Genomic DNA, 22,163 nt, shown 5'->3' on the forward strand with positions numbered 1-22,163 from the left:
TGCCCTGTTTTGTTTTTCATCAGAGAAATAGGAATTGCTATATCCAACCAGACCAGTGGTGTGTCTAGTCCAATATCCTGCCTTTGGCAATGGCTTCAGATGCTAGTCCAAAAAATCCTCCCCAAGAAATCCTGAAGTGCGCAATTACTGAATAATTTGCCCGTAAGAGATATTTCTTTGAAACTATATTAGCCAGAAGTTGTCATGCTCTGAAGCATGAGATTCCACACACCTTCCAAACTCTAGTTTTTAAAAATTCTTTCTGATGTAACTCTCAATGTTCTCATTATCCATGTAAATGTCCAATCCTTTTTATAGTTGAATGCATCAGATGTACAAGAAATATATAAATGCCTTAAACGTTTTTCTTTAGGAGGAATCGTTCCTATGTTTATATTTATAGAAAATTATATACCATTTTGTCAAACTTAGAAAAAAATCTGATATTAATACATTTTAAAGGCAGCTAAAGGTGTGTCTGTATTTTGCCTCCAAATCTCCATATTAAACTTGCTTCTATATCCTGATATAAAAGGAAGGAAAATTTGAAATTTTATTGGAAAGAAACTTTCCTTAGTGCTGAACAGAAAGAGTTATAAAGATATTATTTCTAAGCATTGGCAATTCCTAGTGGGAGAAAATTAAGGTTGTTTGTGATTATAAATTCCAGAAAAAAACAACTAAAAACAAAATAGTCATTTTTTTTAATGTGACTAAATTTGTTTCAGCTGGAGTGACAGTGGAAGCCATTCAAACTGGTAGTGCAAGTCCAGATTCATCAGGGTCAGAAGCCAAAGTTCAGGAAGAAGAGCATGATCTTGTTGATGATGACATCACAGCAGGTGAGCATGAATATATTTAATACCACTACTCCTATTGTTGTTGTATCCCTTCCTTTTAAATCCTTTAGGCGAGTGTGTGCTTGGAGGAAACATGAATTTGAGCAAAAATATTTGAGAACCCTTTCCCAAGAAAGTATAATTAGTGTATTTGCATGTGTTGTATATTTGTGAATTGTATCTAGTGATCTTTTATATTTAACAAAAATGTAGAATCTGAAATTATGAATTAGGATAAAATTTACTGTCAAGCAACAATTATGCTGAAGTATAAAGTACTTGGTGACAAGTATTGCTAAAAAGAAAGATTGTGTTGCATGAGGAAGATCATTGCATAAGACAAACTTTAACATTACAGGATGAAAATTTGCATACATTGCTTCCAGTGATAGGGTACATGTTGATTATGCCCTGACAATGTTAACTTCTTCTTTGAGTGATGATCCCTGTGTATATTTCACATGTGAGTACTCATGCATGCCGTGCACCCCAGTTTGGAAATTCTTCAAAGCAGTGTCTGTTGACCCACACATGCGCAGTAGCTTCCCTCGTGCTCCCAACCAAGGCAGTGTTGATCGATGCCTCCCCAGCTCCTTCTTACTGCCACATGTCCTAAGTTGGAATCATGTCCTCCTTCACTCTGTGCATAACCTGTAAAGTAAAATGTTTGTACATAGTTTTATATATTAGCTTAGTAGTTATAGTATAGTATTGTTCCCCCCCACCTAGTCCCTGTAGGGGGAAATCCTCTCTGGTCCCAGAAGATGGTTGAGAAGCTATGCTTACCATCCCTCCAGATCTGACCCTCCCCCCCCAGGTATAGTACCTATTTCCCTTGACGGCTGCCATGACAAATGGATCCCTCCTTATTGGGACCCTTGGGATCCCTTGGCAGGTACCAAGACCCCTGTCAGAAGTCGTACCACTCCTCCCCCTCTCGTCAGCTGATTCCATCAGTGTATAAGTAGGAAGAGCTGGAACTAGTTCCATTGGTACCAACAGTTCCGATGGGTGCCTTTTCATCATTTCCAGATGACGCCATCGCTCCTTCATTGCCTTCTTCGTCAGATGGCCACCATCAATATCAGGAGCTGTTGTAAAGGATCGCTAACAATCTGCAGATCCCATTAGAAGAGGTCCAGGATCCTTAACACCCTCTCTTGGACAGTTTGCACAAGGACCGACCAGGGTGGCACTTCCAGTTAACATGGCTATATTAGTACTGACCAGAGCAGTTTGGCACACACCAACATTTTGTGCCTGTATACCCCTCCCCAAAAGCCAGAAAATGTTATGTTGTTCTTGCCAAATGAGCTGACTTTTTTCCCATCCTGCCCCAATTTGTTGGTGGTACAGGCAGCTATGGAAAGAGCTTGGTCACACTACCAGAAATCATCCCAACAGATAAGGGCTCAAAGAGACTGGACCTCCTGAGTAGGAAGGTCTTCTCTTCTGCAGGTCTCCAATTTTGTATAGCTAATTATTAAGTTTTATTAGCAAAATATGAGGTTAGTGGCACAGATGGCTCTCCAGGCTGCAATAGGTGCTGCAGATACAGTGTCCAGAAGTTTGGCCACAGAACTGGTCACATGAAGGGACTCGTGGCTTTAGTCGGGCTTTCCTAGAGAGATCCAAAACACCATCCAATATCTCTTCTTCAATGAATCCAGCCTTTTAATGAAAAGATGAATGAATCACTGCACTCTCTAAAAGACTCAAGATCCATTCTGCATCCCTGGGGATTTACGCTCCAGCCCTCCTGGAGGAAACACTAGAGACAGCCCTTTAGATCATGACCTCCCCTGTGACATGCTCCATATGTCCACCTGAGCCTCCGTATAAATAAAAGAGAATTCAGGGGTCCGGTTTCATGGCTCCCTATACTGCCACAGGCTCCACTTACTCCCAACCACAGGCCAACAGTTATTTTTGACATGCAGGTCAAGACCTGCATACCACCTTCAATGGCACCTACTTCCTCTCCTGTCATCTTTGGAGGCCGTCTTACTTTGCCCACAGCTGGAACAAGATTACCACAGATCTTTTTTCTCTGCTCACAAACCATGTTCCTGATCCCTCTTCGGGGTGCGCTCTCACCAATTGATTCTTCAACAGGAAATGGAATACCTTTTACGCCGGGAGACAGTAGAACGTGTCCCACCCCAGTATCAAGGAACACGGTTCTACACTCCATATTTTCTAATCCCCCAAAAAGACAGAGGGTGGAGATCCATCCTGGACCTTCGGCAATTCAAATCTTTATTCAAAAGCTAAAATTCAGGATGATTGCGCTGGCATCTATAATCCCCTCCTTTCAGGAGGCAATGTGGTTGCTGCCCTTGACAGGAAGAATGCATATGTGCATATACATGTTGACCCGTCTCACAGAAAGTTTCTGTACTTCATTGGCCAAGAACACTACCAGTTTCATGTCCTCGCCTGTGGGCTTGCTACAGCCCCCAGGGTATTCACTAAAGTTTTCACTGTGGTAACAGCCCAAATGCAATACCAGGGTTATACAGTATTTCCATGCCTGGATGACTGACTCCTGGTGGGCTGATCTCATCAGGAAGTCATGTCAGCAATGGGACTTCTTCAGCACCTTCTTTCTACTTTAGGTGTTTGCATAACCAAAAAAACGTACATTTTGTTACCCCCAAGGACAATAACTTTTATGGGAGCATGACTGTACTCAGTCTCTGCAAGAGCATTTCTCCCCATAGACAGGCTTTATGTAATGAGCAACCTGATCTTTTGCATCACCCGCAAACTGTGGTGCGCTGGTGTCTTTCTCTGTTAGACTACATGGCTGCATGCACCTACATGATGCCGTTCACCAGATTCCACTTGCGGTGCCTGCAAGCTTGGCTCCATTTGACCTATCAACCACACAGGGATTGCGTTGACTCCAAAGTCACTGTTCCCACCAGAGTTCTGACCTCCCTTCCTTGGTGGTCCAACCCAAACAAATTCATGCTGGGACCTCTCTTCAACCCTCCCATACCAAGGGCCACCATCCTGACAGATGCCTCCCTTGCAGGGTGGGGAGTTTACCTGGACTACCACACTGCTCAGGGTACCTGGACCCTGTGTGCATTCACACAATGCACAGTCAGTCGATGGAACTCCTTGCCAGAGGATGTTCTGAAGGCCAAGACTGTAACAGGGTTCAAAACAGAAGTAGATACGTTTATGGAGGATAGGTCCATCAGTGGCTATTAGCCAGGATGGGCAGGGATGGTATTCCTAGCCATTGCAGGTAAGAAGCTGGGAATGGGTGACAGGGGATGGATCACTTGATGATTACCTGTTCTGTTCGTTCCCTCTGGGACACCTGGCATTGGCCACTGTCGGAAGACAGGATACTGGGCTAGCTGGACCTTTTGTCTGATTCAGTATGGCCGTTCTTATGTTTTTAAAAGTGGCCAGGCTACACAAAAACTTACTGGAACTGAGAGCAGTCCACCTTGCGTGCAAGGCCTTCCTTTCCCTCATACGCTCATTCCATGTACAAATAAGGTCAGGCAACATCACTGCAATGGTCTATATAAACAAACAGGGCGAGGAAGGGGAACGATCTCATTCCCTCTACCTGGAAACAGTCAGATTTTGGAGGTGATGTATCAGAAACCACATTATGATACAAGCTGCATACCTCCTGGGTGTTTACAACTTCCTGGCAGACAGGTTAAGCAGAAGCTTCTCTGTAGACCATGAATGGGAGCACCACCACACAGTTCTAACCAACATATTAGCACAATGGGGTATTCCACTAAGGGACCTCTTTGCACCTCAGACAAATAGAAAGCTTTCCATGTACTGCTCCAGGAGAGCCACAGGCTGCAATTCCCACGGTCATGCTCTCCTGCTGTACTGGACGAATAATGTCAGATATACCTTTTGTCCCAACAACCACAGATTGAACAGAAGCTCCATGGGGACAGAGCCACCATAATCCTTCTAGCACCCTACTGGTCCAGACTGTTCTGGTTCACAGAATTCCTAAAGATGTCCACACACCTACCTATCTATCAGGATCTGCCTATTTCAGGACCTCCTAATCCAGGATGGGGTGTGGGCGGGGGGTGGAAATCAAGCACCCCAGCCGAGGCTCACTCCACCTCATGGCCTGGTGTTTGGATGGGCATCAGAAATAGAATGCTAATGCTCCATCCCATTCTGGAAATACTTAACCAAAGTGGAAAAGATTCTACTAGAACCTGCTACTTGGCTAAATGGCGTCGCTTTTTGGCTGGGCACATCACCACCAATATTCACTTGATAGTCTAGGATAACCAGAATGCCCACAATATCTCCTTTCCTCAAAGAGTTCAGGTCTGGCCCCTAGTTTGCTGTAGGGGCACCTAGCAGTGATTAGTGCCTTCCTCTCTCCGGTTGAGGGATGTTTTGTCTTTACATACCTGGCTACTGTATGATTTATGAAGGGCTTGATCAGGATCTTCCCACCAATCATTAAACCTACACCTCAATGGGACTTTTGCCTTGTTCTGTAAACACTCACGGGTCTGCTCTTTGAACCTATCACAATGTGTTCCATGACCCACCTGTCCATGAAGGTGGTGTTTTTAGAAACCATCACTTTGGCCAGAAGGGTCAATGAGCAAGGAGTCATGATGGCAGACCCTCCTTATACAGTATTTCACAAAGAGAGGGCCTCCCTTAGGTTATTTCCAAAATTCCTTCCCATGATTGTTTGAGTTCTACATCAATCAAACAATACACTTACCTGTATTTTTCTTGAAACCATGCTTCTTCTGAAGACAGGAGACTTCACTTCCTCATCGCCAGGCACACCCTGGCATTCCATCTGCAAAGAACCAAACCCATTAGAAAATTTCTGAGACTCTTTGTTGTCATAGCAGAAAGATTGTATGGACAGCCCATATCCTCAGAGAGGATTTCTAAGTAGGCTTCAGGATGCATCTTAGAATGCTACAAAACAACAAAACTTCCTTCTTCTGGGGGTATTATAGTTCCCTCCATGTGGTCACAGGTGGCCTTCACAGCATCCTTATCAGACGTTCCACTACAGGAGATCTGCAGAGCGACAACTTGGAGCTTTGTCAACCTATTCATGACACACTACACTCTAACTCAAGCTGCAACTGCAGATGCAGCTGTAGGAATGGCAGAACTTCAAGCATCTCTGCTACCATCTTCCTCGCACCCTCCCTTCCATCTGAATACTGCTTGCCAGTCACCCACGTGTGCAATACACATAGGGACCATCACTTGAAGAAATGGAGCTTATTTACTGTAACTGGAGGTGTGATCTTTATTTGTATTCCACTACCCGCCCTCCTTCCCTTAGACTTCAGATCCTGTTGGATCGTGGTAAGAGGAGGAACTGGAGAAACATCAACCCACACTGCCTCCTATATCCTCAATCAGGAGCATGAGGGAAGTTTCTGTGCATGTATGGGTCAGTGGACACTGGTTTGAAAAATTTCCAGACTCGGGCACATGGCACGCATGCATACACACGTGGCATATAGATAGAGATCACACTTCAAAAAGAACCTCCAGTTACAGTAAGTAATCTCCATTTCTGATCTGACTGCTAAATTATGAAGCAAAAAATGCCCTCTATTAATATATGAAATCACTGATTGTAAAATCGCAACCTGTGGATACGGTCAGCCTCTGTTGTAATAATCCAGTATCTTGATTCTTCTCATCTCCATCTAACAATCTCTTTCAGTTGAAAGTATTTAAAATCTTTCCACTGGGAAAAGAAGCTAAGGGACCCTAACGATCTCCCTAGACAACTGTGAAACCATCATTATATGTGAAGTTGATCACGTGTAGCAAACATATAGTTAATTAACATGGGCTCTCCTGCTTTGTTCCCATTTATTTCCTATTATGTTAGAATATAAACATGTTGAGAGAATGAATTTATTCTTGTTAATAGGTTCTCTGACAATGTAGTCCAGTCCATATGAAGAAGTGTGGTTTGAAAAGTAACTTGTATTATTTCAATGAATCTCAAGCAGAGAAATAGTACTATAATAGTTGCAGAAGGAAGCAAACTATCTGTGTCTTCTGTAATTATTTGTGCTAGAAACTGAGCAAATTTTACCTCATTCATTTATTTTGTGTTATACGTGTTCTCAGCTAGTGTCTTAAATCTGGCAAGATCTGGTATGTTCAGCTTACTGCCCTTGAGATGAAATGGCTTATTTCTTAGCAATTATGGTTAATTAAAGGATTGTCTTTGATGTTTTGATCTTTCACTGTTTGACTTATAGATAATATTGAGGGTTTTGAACAAATTAGCACTGTTTAAATCAGCGCACAGCAGGGTGAACTACAGCATGTTAAAGATATACAGTACCATCATAACTTGTCACCACTGTTAGATTTTATTGTAGGCAAAGCTGATGAAGTCTAAAGAGTTCCGGTTTATTTAGTTCAACATATGTTATGACTGACCATAAAAATATGAGAAATATACAATATTGCTCTCTTGAACTGAATCTTTCCTTTCATGCCACCTTACATGCTGTGTATTAAAAGGGAATAATATTCAATATCCTCAGGATTTAAATAGCGAAAAGATTTTCTTAACACACCATCAAAGCAACTAGCACATCACAATTTATAGATTGTGTAATTTACCTTTAGTTTGTGTGACTTGATTGAGCAGCGTATGGATTTTGTGAGGGTTTAAAAGAAAACTATATTTATTTCTATTGACTAGAAGTCTGTATAAGTTACATTATGATAAATCTGGTAGGCACACTGACAGAAACCCGTATCAAGAAGAGTACATTTATTTTGGGAGTATCCAATGGTTGGAGCATTTGTTCTATAGGACTTTATGGGCAATATAGCTAGTAGATTTCTTGATTATCTGTCTGATTTTCACAATAACTAAAAGGAATAAGCTTATTCATTTTTTTCTACCTTTATAAAGGAAATCATTACTGCATAATTATTTTTGCCAGTTTGTATGCATTATAAGTTGTACATGTAATATATGTAATATGCAGAATGTATTTCTAGCATTGTTTAATAGCAGTATAATTATTCCTATAAAAGCCAGTCATCAATGAAAAATGCTGTGTTATGCTTAAGGCATATCTAAATGTAATTAAATCCACATGTAACAGAAAGTTGACTATTATGAAAATGAAAACAAATTAATGGAAGTTAGGAGTAGTAGAATGTAGATTCACAAGAAAATAGAGACCTCTTCATATCAGTATTCCCTTTGCCTACCTACTGTTTTCCTACTCCTTGACTCTCCCATCCTTAGAGTTTCCCTTCTTCCTTCCCTGAAACTGTTACTGTAGTGTCAGCACTATTGTGGGCATCCAGTGTTGCAGCTGCCAAAAGGTTTTGAAGGGAAAGGGAAGCAAGCCTCTGAGGAAAGGGAAGAGACAGAAGATGGGACCTCATGTCCGAGAAATTCTAAGGTGTGAGCGTGTTTTTGCTTTGTGTAACGCTCAGCATTTTCAGGTCAGGAGACCCTAGTATGTGATTGAAGTCTGCCTGCAATGATGGGCCTTGGTCAAAAGTAGTAAGGATTCCTGGTTAGTTCACTGCTGGTGCAATTTTATGATTTGTGTTAGGTAATTAGAATACTTGTGGCATAACTTTATAATTTACAGTTAAAAAAATTGAACCAAAAAAACTCTCATTTACATATTGAAAGTGATTGACTTACAAAGATAGACAAACAAAGCTAAAAGCTGTATAAATTAAGTTTATGATCACTTGAATATAATTTCTTTTCCCAAAAAGAATATTTCTAACTGGGGAATGGGAGTAAGAAAAAATAAAATTGAGCTTTGAATGAAACAATTTAAACCTCACCTTGTCATCTGAAAAATATGATGCAGCTTCTTTTTCTGCCTGTCTTTTTAAAGCTAATATCTATTGATCAGCTGCACAACGTAATGCTAGCATGCAGTGGTCAGTCAACAGGCATTTCTTCAGTCCAGCTTGACATTCACCAATCACTTTTATTTATCCATCTAATTTTTTAAAAGGATCGCTTTCACATCAATCCTCTTAGAGATTAGGACAGTCTAGTGTAGGCAGTTTAAAAAAAAATTGCTGAAGCCTATTTCAGAAAAATACTTTTACTAATACACTAGACTGTGTGTTAAGCATTTTTAAAAAATCACTTACAGTAGTCCTCAGGGAAATTGGATCTGTTTTTAACTATACTGAACATACATGTTTTTAAGTAATATTCTTTCAAAACAGCAGTATTATGTACATTATCTTTCATGGCTAGAATGATTGCTCTATTGCAGCTATCCAGTAAAATGTTTTACTTCGGATGAATTGAACATACATTTTAGATCAAATCAAAAGCATTATGATTTTGCAGTTTACAACAATTCCTACTTGGGCAAAAAACCCACTGGCTTTAGTGGTCAAGACTTCAGGATTCAGAATCAAAGTCAGATGACTTTGAAAAGCCTGTATTGTAAATATATTGTAGATTTCAATATGTGGTGACTTGAAAGAAAATGTATTAAACTGATCACTTAACCCTTCCCCATCCCCCACATCCTAATTATGTAAAACAGAATGAGTTTATCTAGAATGTCAGAAAGCTTGAAGAGAAGACACTAATACAGATAAATGAGATAACCAGATGTAATAGTTTTAGCTTTTTTGTGAAAGAGACAAGAGCTTTGTTTGTAAATCAAATATCTATTTGTCAAAATATATTTGCCACTAACCAGAACATTCTGTCAACATTCTGCACTGTTTCTTCCATTTAACATAACAATTTTTAAAACGTTAGTATATATTTTTCCCTGAGAGGTAAAAGAGAAACAAAATAATTTTAAAATCAATTAGATTTCTTTTTCATTTAGAAATGTACATATGCACGTTTAAGGAGTGTTACTGCTGAATTCTGAGGGTCTATATTGCAGTGTCTGTATAATGGTTTTACTCCACCTCTTGTTCAGTATAGCAAGGACATGGCTGACCATATAACGGGTAAAGAGTCAAATGTTACTGACGTTGTCAAAAACAGACAGCATGATACTACATCAGTACCTCTGTTGACAGAAAGAAAAGGAGTACTTGTGGCACCTTAGAGACTAACCAGTTTATTTGAGCATGAGCTTTCGTGAGCTACAGCTCACTTCATCGGATGCATAGACAGAGTCAGCTGCTTACGAAGAAAGCAATATAGAGATATGTGGAATGGAAAGATAACTGTCTTAAACATCCACAGAATTTACTGTAGTAGAAATTGTCTTGAAAAGAGATTCTCAAGAAGTAAAACTGCAATAAGAATTAGGAATCTCTATGATACACATATCTGTTTCAGAACCAGAAAATGATTAACATATTTTGTAAATTTTTCAATTTATATTCAAATGTGAATCCTTGTGATCTGTCTTCATTAATTAGTCTTTATGCTCTTTAGAATGAGAGCCACCTGCTGCTCTCCAATGTAATTTAATTACTATCAATATATACAGAAGGTAGAGTTCATAAATAGGTAGATCTTTCTGGGCTTGAAAAATGTGCTGAGCACTCAATAAATAGCGCATTACATCCGCTAGCTAGAGGCTGATGTGAAAGATGGAGGAGAGACTACTCTAAACCTCTAATGGCATCAACCCTTATGGAATCCCACCCTACTTCCTGAGTAGATATTAAATGTCTTGATCCCTTTGGTGCCTGGAATTCCCCCCCCCCCCCCCCCCCCCCCCGCATCTGTTCTTCCTTCGCATACTGTCATGAGATGTTTGGCTGCATGTGTGTTCTTTCTGTGTGCTGTACTGACTCTGTCCAGATAGCCCGTACAGCAGGCGCTGATCGAACGGCCCAATAAATCCACAGACTCGGTTCATAGCAAAAGGTCAGGTTTGTTGTCAATGAAGCATTTTCCTAATATCCTGGCTCAGTGGTTACAGGTACACTAACACATATATGCCTCTTGCAATGGACTAGCTCAGTTATTGGTGGGACTTTCCATTATACCCTAGGCCAGTCAAAGACACTCCCTCTGAGATACCTTTTTATACACTGATACAAACAAGTTGTGTTACTCCTGATGTATTTGGGTGTCACCCATTACCTTGTACATGTTGGTTCAATCAAAACATCTCTATCTATTATGCTGTCATCCTGACCTTATCTTTAGGATGGGTCAGTGTGTTCCTGTTCTTTTGGGGGAATGTGTTTGGTATCGAGGTGGTCTGGTACCACCTTTCTGGAATGTGTTTGCATATATATTCTTATGCCTAGCACTACTTAGGAATGTGTGTTTCTGTAATATCAACCCTGTTCTTGCCAGATTCTGTGAGCAGGGCCTGCCTCTTGCTCACAACTTAACTTTGCTTTATATCAGCTAAGTTTTCATAGAATCATAGAATATCAGGGTTGACTACTTTAGTTCAGGTCTCATACCAGGTCTCAGATACAGATGGGCTTATGTTTCAGGCCCTCTTCTTACTACACATACTAGTGCCATTTTCTGGGTACAAGAAGGGCTGTCTACGCAATTGTGTTCCCTCTGCTGCAGCAGGGAGTGATTGATAGTGGGAGCTCTTAGCTCCTCTATCCCTCCATTAGCCTCTGTTTTTGGTCTCTCCTTGTGACAGATACTGTAGCTCTTCCAGGAGCTAGATGCAGTAGGGGGCAATTTGCTGCATTTCCTGGGGCTGTAAACAGCTCCAGTGAAGTACAATACCTGGGTGGTTTGGGTATACTGGTTCAGGCTGGGTTTCAAGAGACTCAGTGACAAAGAAATAACTTGGGATAGAAAAGGTGAGTTTGAACTGACAGAGAGGCCTTCATGATGATTCAATAAATAGACATGACCTTTTGTTTAAGGAGAGGCCAAATCCTGTGGAAAGGTAGGAAGGGCTTGAACCTGTCAGAGTTGCCATATACAGGCAACTTCTTTTATATGTTTTCTCTGCCTTTGTTCTTAAATGTGCTCTGCTTTGGAAAAGCTGTGTGGTCATTTGTAACTGCTGGTCATAGCTCTTGGAGAGAAAGCAAAACACAGGGACTGGAGGTAAATCGAACCTGCTTGAGATAATCACAATTCAACTGCAGGCAGCTGCAGACTAAAACCTAGCCTGGAGAGAGAAGGGATATGTGGGTCCTTGCTCATAGAGAGGTGTTGGTTAAAGGCCTGAGAAGGCATTCTTTGAGCACACCACGAAGAGGCTTAAAGGTGACACTCCTCCCCACTGTATAACTCCTCTATCTGCCTCTGCTGTTGTTCAGAGCTTTCCCAAGCAGCTATGTAGCCGTAGGTTGACAAACCTATGATTATGATCAGATGCACTGGAGCAGTCTGTCTGCAGACTCTGTAAAATAGCAGTGCATCAGTTCACATTCTGTTCATATATGGTGGGTTGTTTCTTTTTTTGCAACCAATAAAGAGCTACACACATGTATTTTTTTAAATTTAAGCTTAGATTCTGAAAATGTGATGGACTAGGTACTCCTACTTATCAAGAGAAATTTCCTGCTTAGTAGGGCTGGGTAAATCAGTGGATTTTTCAGCTGTATAAACTCTATTTTACTACTTATGTATACTCAACTGATTCACAGTAGCTCTTTTGAGCTATTAAAAAAGTGTTTCAAAGCATTCTTCAAAGAGCTATAGTCCTGTCAATGAGTACAGATCTAATTTGGAAATCTGCTTTAAAGCTATTCATATTCTGTCCCTTTTTGCTCCAAGCAGTAAATACAGAGGTGTGACAAATGCGTACAAGCAATCCTAAAATTATTGCTCACTATAGCCATTTGTCCCATCCTTAAGCAATTAACCTCCATCCTCCAAAGAAGTCCTGCTTTTATCAGTATCTCTATTGCATCTGCAAACAGCCTGCTGCATTTTTGAAGTACAAGAAGACGCCTAGAAATGTAAATAATAAATAAATGAATGAAGCAATTTTTGAATGGTTACTGTATATTTAAATATTGAAAATAACCATATCCAGTGTATAGCAATATAAATGAAGGAAGACTCTTAGTCTGAGACTGAATATTGATTTTTGCACATCACTGCTTTCTGAGTCCCTACTTACAAAACATTTATATGTCCCTTCTGGTTGAAAGATTATGGGAATTGGCATCATATTAAAGTGCAAACTAAATCTAGAATGCAAAAATTCACTACTATTTGCATGAACTACTATAAAATATCTAATTTGTGGATCAAACAATGATTCTTGTCTCTTCTACATGGTATAGATATTATTATTTTCACTTATAAAATATACATGTTCGACTTTCCACTCATGAATTTATAAAATATTTTCATATTATTCCTTTTTATCTTGGGTGTATTATTTTTGATATACAGTTCTCTCTGATGACATTGCCTTCACAGATTCCAGTGACTGGAGTTTGCATATTGTGCATTGCAGACCCTAAAATTCTTGAATGCAGGTAGCCCTTGGAGAGGGCCATATACCACCATAGAATCGTAGGACTGGAAGAGACCTTGAGAGGTCATCTAGTCCAGTCCCCTGCACTCATGGCAAGACTAAGTATTATCTAGACCAGTGGTTCCCAAACTTGTTCTGCCGCTTGTGCAGGGAAAGCCCCTGGCGGGCCGGGCCAGTTTGTTTACCTGCCGCGTCTGCAGATTCGGCCAATCGCGGCTCCCAGTGGCTACGGTTCGCTGCTCCAGGCCAATGGGAGCTGCTGGAAGGGGCGGCCAGTACATCCCTCAGCCCGCACCGCTTCCAGCTGCTCCCATTGGCCTGGAGCAGCGAACCATGGCCACTGGGAGCCACGATCGGCCAAACCTGCAGACACGGCGGGTAAACAAACCAGCCCGGCCCGCCAGGGACTTTCCCTGCACACGCGGCGGAACAAGTTTGGGAACCACTGATCTAGACCATCCCTGACAGGTTTTTGTCTAACCTGATCTTAAAAATTTCCAATGATGGAGATTCCACAATCTCCCTGGACAATTTATTCCAGTGATTAACCACCCTGACAGTTAGGAAGTTTTTCCTAATGTCCAACCTAAACCGCTCTTGCTGCAATTTAAGCCCCTTGCTTCTTCTCCTGTCCTCAGAGGTTAAGGAGAACAACTTTTCTCCCTCCTCCTTGTAACAATCTTTATATACTTGGAAATGGTTATCATATCCCCTCTCAATCTTCTTCTCCAGACTAAACACACACAGTTTTTTCAGTCTTCCCTCGTCCATCATGCTTTCTAGACCTTTAATCATTATTGTTGCACTTCTCTGGACTTTCTCCAATTTGTCCACATCTTTCCTGAAATGTGGCGCCTAGAACTGGACACAGTACTCCAGTTGAGGCCCAATCAGCTCAGAGCAGAGCGGAAGAATTACTTCTCGTGTCTTGCTTACAACATTCCTAGTACATCCCAGAATGATGTTTGCTTTTTTTTTTTTTTTTTTTTTGCAACAGTGTTAAATATGAGTCAACAGTGTAACTTGTGATCCACTATGGCCCCCAGATGCCTTTCCATAGTACTCCTTCCTAGGTGGTCATTTTCCATTTGGTATGTGTGCAACTGATTGTTCCTTCCTAAGTGGAGTACTTTGCCTTTGTTCTTACTGAATTTCATCGTATTTACTTCAAACCATTTCTTCAGTCTGTCCAGCTGATTTTGAATTTTAAGCCTATCTTCCAAACACTTGTAAAACCTCCCAGCTTGGTATCATCCACAAACTTTATAAGTATACTCTCTATGCCATTATCTAAATCGCTGATGAAGACATTGAACAGAACCGCACCCAGAACCAATCCCTACAGGACCCCACTCAATATGAGTTTCCAGCTTTGACTGTGACCACTGATAACTACTCTCTGGGAATGATTTTCCAACCTGTTTTGCACCCACCTTATAGTAACTCCATCTAGGTTGTATTTCCCTAGTTTGTTTATGAGACGGTCATGCGAGATAGTATCAAAAGCCTTACTAAAATCAATATATACCACATCTACCAGTTCCCTCCACCCACAAGGCTTGTTACCCTGTCAAAGAAAGCTGTTAGATTGATTTGATATGATTTGTTCTTGAGAAATCCATGTTGTCTGTTACTTATCAATTTATTATCTTCTAGGTGATTGCAAATTGATTGCTTAATTATTTGTTCCATTATCTTTCCAGGTACTGAAGTTATTAAGCTGACTCATTTGTAATTCCCTGGTTTGTCCTTATTTGCTTTTTTACTGGTGGGCACTATATTTGTCCTTTTCCAGTCCTCTGGAATCTGTCCTGTCTTCCATGACTTTTCGAGGATAATCGCTAATGACTCAGATATCTCCTCAGTCAGCTCCTTGAGTATTCTAGGATGTATTTCATCAGGCCATGGTGACTTGAAGACATCTAACTTGTCTAAGTAATTTTTAACTTGTTCTTTCCCATCTCGTTTTCACTGGCATTTACTATGTTAGATGTCCAATCGCTCGCTACTAACCTTCTTGGTGAAAACTGAAAAAAAAAAGTCATTTAGCATTTCTGTCATTTCCACATTTTCTGTTGTTGTTTTTTTTACCCCTCATTGAGTAGCAGGCCTACCTGTCCTTGGTCTTCCTCTTGCTTCTAATAGATTTTTAGAATATTTTCTTCTTACCCTTTGTCTCTAGCTAGTTTAATCTTGGTTTGTGTCTTGGCCTTTCTAATTTTGTCCCTACATCCTTGTGTTATTTGTTTATCTTCATCCTTTGTAATTTGACCTACTTTCCACTTTTTGTAGGACTCCCTTTTGAGATTCAGATAATTGAAAATCTCTTGGTTAAGCCAGGCTAGTCTCTTGCCATACTTACTATTTTTCCTACGCAGTGGGCTAGTTTGCTCTTGTGCCCTTAATAATGTGTCTTTGAAAAACTGCCAACACTCTTGAACTGTTTTCCCCTTAGACTGCTTCCCATGGGATCTTACCTACCAACTTCCTGAGTTTGCTAAAGTCTGCCTACTTGAAATCCATTATCTTTATTGTAAAAGCAACTGGGCATCCAAACATTACTTCTAAGTTGCAAACACAAGTGGCCAATGACAAACTTCCTAAATCAAGGGACTAGATAATATCTCCTTCGGGTCCTTCCTTCACTATTACCATAATTTTGACTCAATGTCTTACAGGAAATAACTGTCCTGAGAGAGTCATTTAAAAAAAAGGGGGGGGTGGTAATTGCATCAGCAGCATGGAATAGCCCTATCATTGGGAGCTCCTATGCAACAGTAGTTAAAAAGGAACTAGGGATTCTCAGTTATTCCCTTTCAGGTTGGAATACAAAGTACCATCTTTCTTAGCCAGGGTTATCAGCAAACAAAACTCTGAGTAATGTGCTGGTGGCATAAGTCCAAGAATGTGACAATTACAGCTTATATCTTTAGTAAAGGATTGCAGATAGGTAATTGGGGCAGTGTTATCTAACTGAGGAGCCTATAGTTAGGCACCTGAAACCAAATTTAGGCATTTAAATAAGTGATCTAATTTTCAGAAGTTCTGAGCACCTACAGCTCCCATTCACTTGAGTGGGATTTGTGAGTTCTCAGTGCTTCTGAAAATGAGGCTTCTTTTAGTAGTTACTTAAATATGGCTTTAGGAGTGGAATTGTAGGCAACCAGACTTGAAAATGTGATCTTTAACTTTTCCCCCCCTACCGTATAAACCTAGCATCCTGATTTAATTTACAAGTCAAGGTTTGCTACTAATAATATCATGAATACCTCAAAGTATGACAGAGAATGAATTCTGTTTAGTATTAGAAAAGTGTAATGCTATTTTTAGAATACCAATACTGTCACTATACCAAGGTGAAATATGGTAAGTGCCATTTTTATTGCAATGCTGATAACTGTAATATCAAAATGCCACCTCCCTTGGTTTCTTCTGTATTCCCTCAGCTGTGCAACGCAGCATGCTGCAGCTGCACATTGGTGTGATGGCCTTAGGGACTCTTCTGCAGTAACTTTCCAATCACTTTATGGTCAGCATGTTTACAGCCTTCCAATCTAGTAGATATTCTGTAAAAAGAAAAGGAATACTTTTGGCACCTTAGAGACTAACAAATTTATTTGCGCATAAGCTTTCGTGAGCTACAGCTCACTTCATCGAATGCATGCAGTGGAAAATACAGTGGAGAGATTTTATATACACAGAGAACATGAAACAATGGGTGTTACCATACATACTGTAATGGGAGTGATCAGGTAAGGTGAGCTATTACCAGCAGGAGAGAAAAAACCCTTTTGTAGTGATAATCAAGGTGGGCCATTTCCATCAGTTGACAAGAACGTGTGAGAAACAGTAGGGGGCGGGGAATAAACATGGGGAAATAGTATTACTTTGTGTCATGACACATCCACTCCCAGTCTTTATTCAAGCCTAATGTAATGGTGTCCAGTTTGCAAATTAATTCCAATTCAGCAGTCTCTCGTTGGAATCTGTATTTGAAGTTCTTTTATTGAAGAATTTCCACTTTTAGGTCTGTAATCGAGTGACCAGAGAGATTGAAGTGTTCTCCCACTGGGTTTTTGAATGTTATAATTCTTGACGTCTGATTTGTGTCCATTTATTCTTTTACGTAGAGACTGTCCAGTTTGGCCAACGTACCTGGCAGAGGGGCATTGCTGGCACATGATGGCATATATCACACTGGTAGATGTGCAGATGAAAACTAAATACATTCAAATGCTATAGTAACATTTCGGGTTTGCCCTACAAATTTGTCCCTCTTTTTATTTGAACTCAGAAGTGCACTACAGTGATATACTGGATTAAACTTAATTTAGTCATCTTCTTTCTGCAATTTAGTGGCAATAAATACAACATAAAAATAAACCTTTTCTAGTTTGAGCGAACCAATATGCATGAGGCATCACAAAAAGCACCTTTGTTCTCTGACACTCAAAAACCTAAGTTACCCTATAGGAATTGATCATAGTCCGCCGTGAGATTTCCAAATATCTCACCATCCAGAATATGAAGGTAAAATAACTCAAAATTCACACACAGTAGTAAGAAAGAGAGAATTTTACCTGTAGTAAATACTAAGGGCTTGTGTGCACTTGGAAATTTACCAACAGAATTGTACCAACGTAATTATATTGTTGTAGTTGTGCTGGTATAACTCCGTGTGGAAATACTCATAGTCCAGAATAATAATGTCATTTTCTGGTATAGCTTATGCTGCTGTTGATTTCTGGAATAATAGTGTCCACCTGGAGACTTATACCAGCATGGCTATAACATTATAATTAGACCAGCGTAATTCTATAGGTAAATTTCCCTGTGTAGACAAGTCATAAGAAAAAAAATATGCATAACCTTTAGATTAAAAAAAGATGCTCTTCACAGCATACTACAGACTGTGATCAGTGATAGCACAGCAGAGTATATTAAGTTACTTTTAAATTTACGTATGTATAATAAGAGCGTATAACAAATGCTTCATTGACAAAAATTTGTTAACATGAATTTGGATAACCATATTATTCATTAGTTCAAAAAACTATTTATTAGTGGTGGGCAGGTTCACCACATATTCATGATGTATTCAGTACATGCTGCTTTTTACATTCTATCTGGACGCACCTCCCCACCTCCCACCCCTTTTCTTTTTTTTTTTTTTTTTTTTTTTGTTATTCCTCCTCCTGTGCTTAGTTCCTGTGAATCCAATTGGACAGACCTCAGACGGAAAAAATCAATTCGACATAATAAAATGCCATTTCAACACATAACTGTGTGTCTTAAAGGTCTGTTGTTTCCAAAAGTCTAGAAATCTGTGACTCACCTTTACTGTTACTATAAATTTCTATACATCTTGTATTGTAAAAAAATCTAACTATAGAAACTTAGGCTTGTCACTGGGCCAAAGCTGAATATTGCCTGTCTTGTACAATAAACAAGTGTAATTACGGATGAGGAGGGGATTCCAAATTTAGGAAGAAAAGAGTCTGTTTCTCTTGAAGGACGTTTTTCTGCCCAAATAAATACATAAAATAGAACAGATGTTTGGAATGTTGATATAACTACAAGACACGATGACTAGAAGCATGATCTAAAGCTTATTAAAGAAATAGGAATCTTTACATTGGCTTCACTGGGCTTTGAATCAGACCCTGAATTGGCAGAATTTAGGGTCAGGTAGCCAAACATGCCATTTAACATATGTCACTATCCTTTATCGTACTGCATTTGTGGCCTATGTGTATATTGAGATATAAATATATAATTATCATATTATGGAGGTGTGTGTATTATGGAGGTGTGTAGATGGAAGGGGTTGGGGTAGACTTGAGCCTGAATTCAAACCCTGGGCTTACATTGCAGTATAGACATACCCAGAGACACTAAGACTTGGAAACTGAGCTCTTCTTGCTCCTGCTTCACATAGTGGTAGTCTCACTAACTCAATTTTTAAAATAAATAACAATTGCAAATTAAGAGCTAGATTCTTAAGGTAAGACATGGATAGTTAAAGCACACAAACAACCTTAACTCTGCCCTATAGGTGCCACAAGGAGAAAAAATGTGACATATCTTCAAAAAAAATCTGTAAAAACTTAATATGGGGTAACAAATACTAAAATGCCTGAATCACCATAATATAGTTTTTCCATTATATCACTTATGGTTAAAGTGAAAGTTGTTTGGTTACCTTAACATAAACTTATCTCTGAATTTCCTGGATTTTATAATGTTTGGTTTGGTTATAATTGCAACATCCATGTAACATTTTTAATCTCTGTTACTGGTACTTACTCTCAACTTTAATTTCATTTAATTGTAGTGTTTTGTCTGGGAATTTATAATAATTTTTAGATTTTTCTAGGTAACTTGGAGTCTGGGTTTTATAAATGTTTCCCTTTTCCATATTAATCCACAGAAAAGGTTCTGTCTTCAAATATTGATATACAAGGGCTTATAAATTGAGCAGCATACAAACAAGTTTTAAAAGTGACCTATTCCTGCTGATGTGCAGGAATTTTAATTTGATCTTCTCTTTTCTTCTTTTCCATATTTTCAAATATTTGATTTAGCTGAACAAAAGTGGTATTTGGAACCATAACAGTGAATATTTATTTCCGTTGCCTTGAAGTCTTTCATTTTAAAGAGTAGTAGAAAATTAAAGATTTAGAGTTTACAGCAACATAAGTAAGGTAGTTTGAATCCATTTAATAAGATAGCTAATGTAAGCTTACCTTTTGAGGAAACTGAGTCAGGGCTTCAGGTGGTATCATGGGAGGTGAACGTGGAAAGGTCATTCAGATTCTGGTAAGTTTTTGGCACTGGCTGGGAAAGGTCATGCTGCCAGAGGCAAGGATGTCTGCCTATGCACTTTATGGTAGGGATGAACTTCTCTGGGATTGGCTGGTGATGATTACTGCAAGAGCAACTGGAAGGGCTTTCAAAAATACCTCTAATTTTTATTGAACTAAGCTTCACCACAGCACCTCAGTTTAGTTCTGTGTGTTCTGATGTGCATTTCTTTCTGAGGTCACTGTCTTGCATAGGTTGGCAGAGTCTGCAATTTAGACCTCCTTGGATTTCATTGTATATTAGCAGTAGTTTCTGCAAGATGGAGAGGTGATGCCAATGGGTGCAAAGGGAAATTCATGAAGCAGGATCACCAACCCTTGTCTTATAATAATGCCTTCAGAGTTATTTTGTGTGTGTTATGTTGTGGGTTGATTTAGACTGATTTTCTTTGTTGGAATGAGAGGAAAAAAGACTGGTTGAAGGAAGAATTAATACAGTAAAAGCTATGTATCTGGCCCTGTACCAACTGGAAACCTCTATAAAGTGGCTTTTCTAATCTTCATAGAAAGTCCGGTTTATAGTCACCCAAGAGTTCTGAAGGAACACAAATGTGAAATTGCAGGACTACTAACTGTCATCTGTAACCTATCATTTATATTAGCTTCTGTACCAAATGACTGGAGGATAGCTAATGTGACAAATTTTTAAAAAGGGCTCCAGAGGTGACCCTGGCAACTACAGGCCAGTAAGCCTCACTTCAGTACTGGGCAAATTGGTTGAAACTGTCTTAAAGAACAAAATTGTCAGACACCTAGATGAACATAATTTGTTGGGAAATAGTCAACATGGTTTTTGTAAAGGGAAATCATGCCTCACCAATCTACTAGAATTCTTTGAGGGGGTCAACAAGCATGCGGACAAAGGAGATCCAGTGGATATAGTGTATTTAGATTTTCAGAAAGCCTTTGACGAGGTCCCTCGCTAAAAGGCTCTTAAGCAAAATAAGCAGTCATGGGATCAGAGGGAAGGTCCTCTCATGGATTGGTAACTGGTTAAAAGGCAGGAAACAAAGGGTAGGAATAAATGGTCAGTTTTCAGAATGGAGAGAGGTAAATAGTGGTGTCCCCCAGGGATCTGTACTGGGCCCAGTCGTATTTAACATATTCATAAACGATCTGGAAAAAGGGGTAAAAGGTGAGGTGGCAAAATTTGCAGATGATACAAAACTACTCAAGATAGTTAAGTCCCAGGCAGACTGTGAAGAGCTACAAAAGGATCTCGCAAAACTTGCAAAAATGTAATGTTGATAAATGCAAAGTAATGCATATTGGAAAACATAATCCTAACTATACATATACAATGATGGGGTCTAAATTAGCTGTTACCACTCAAGAAAGAGATCTTGGAGTCGTGGATAGTTCTCTGAAAACATCCACTCAATGTGCTGGCAGGCTCCCTGTCTGACTCCACGTGGCTCCCCGGAAGCAGCAATATGTCCCTACTGCTCCTAGGTGTAGGAACGGACTTGAGGGTTTGGAGTGCGTGAGGGGATATGGGGCTGGGGGTTGGGGCATGGGAGGGAATGTGGAAAGCGGGCTCTGCTCTGAGTGGGAGTTCGGGGGTGGGAGGAGGCTCAGGGCAGGGGGTTGGGGTGTGGGAGAGGTTTGAGGGTGCTGGATCAGGGGGGTGCTCACCTCATTCAGCTCTCCAAAAGTAGTGACCTGTCCTGGCTGCTCCTTGGGGGAGGCACAGCAGGCAGCTCTGCCCACACAACTCTTATTGGCCGCAGTTCCTGGCCAATAGGAGCTGCAAAGCCAGTGCTTGGGGTGGGGCAGCACACAGAGCCACCTGCCACGCCTCCACCTAGAAGCAGCTGGGACAGGTTGCTGCTTGCAGGGAGATGCCCAAGGTGAGCACCCCCTGGATCCAGCACTCCAAACCTTTCCCGTACCCCAGCCTGCTGCCCCAAGCCCCCTCCTGCACCCAATCTCCCTCCCAGAGTCCATGCCCCACACCCCCTCCTGCACCCAAACTCTTAGTTAACTGGCATTTTTCGCTTACCAGCACTCCCCATTCCTCTAAACTGCTGGATAACAAAGCTTTTACT

At 40.2% G+C, this 22,163-nt stretch overlaps 1 protein-coding gene across 6 annotated transcripts in view; it reads left to right on the top strand.

Moving 5' to 3' along the window:
* WDR7 (WD repeat domain 7) overlaps positions 1–22,163 on the top strand; it is a 346,125-nt gene that overhangs the window by 149,228 nt on the left and 174,734 nt on the right. For all 6 annotated transcript variants that reach the window (XM_007055311.4, XM_043547548.1, XM_043547547.1 and 3 more), the window contains one exon: positions 729–842. In XM_007055311.4, coding sequence (XP_007055373.2) covers positions 729–842 — 114 coding nt within the window. The remainder of the gene's footprint in view (positions 1–728; positions 843–22,163) is intronic.

This window comes from Chelonia mydas, chromosome 5 (assembly GCF_015237465.2).
Source record: "Chelonia mydas isolate rCheMyd1 chromosome 5, rCheMyd1.pri.v2, whole genome shotgun sequence".
Lineage (NCBI taxonomy): Eukaryota > Metazoa > Chordata > Testudines > Cheloniidae > Chelonia > Chelonia mydas.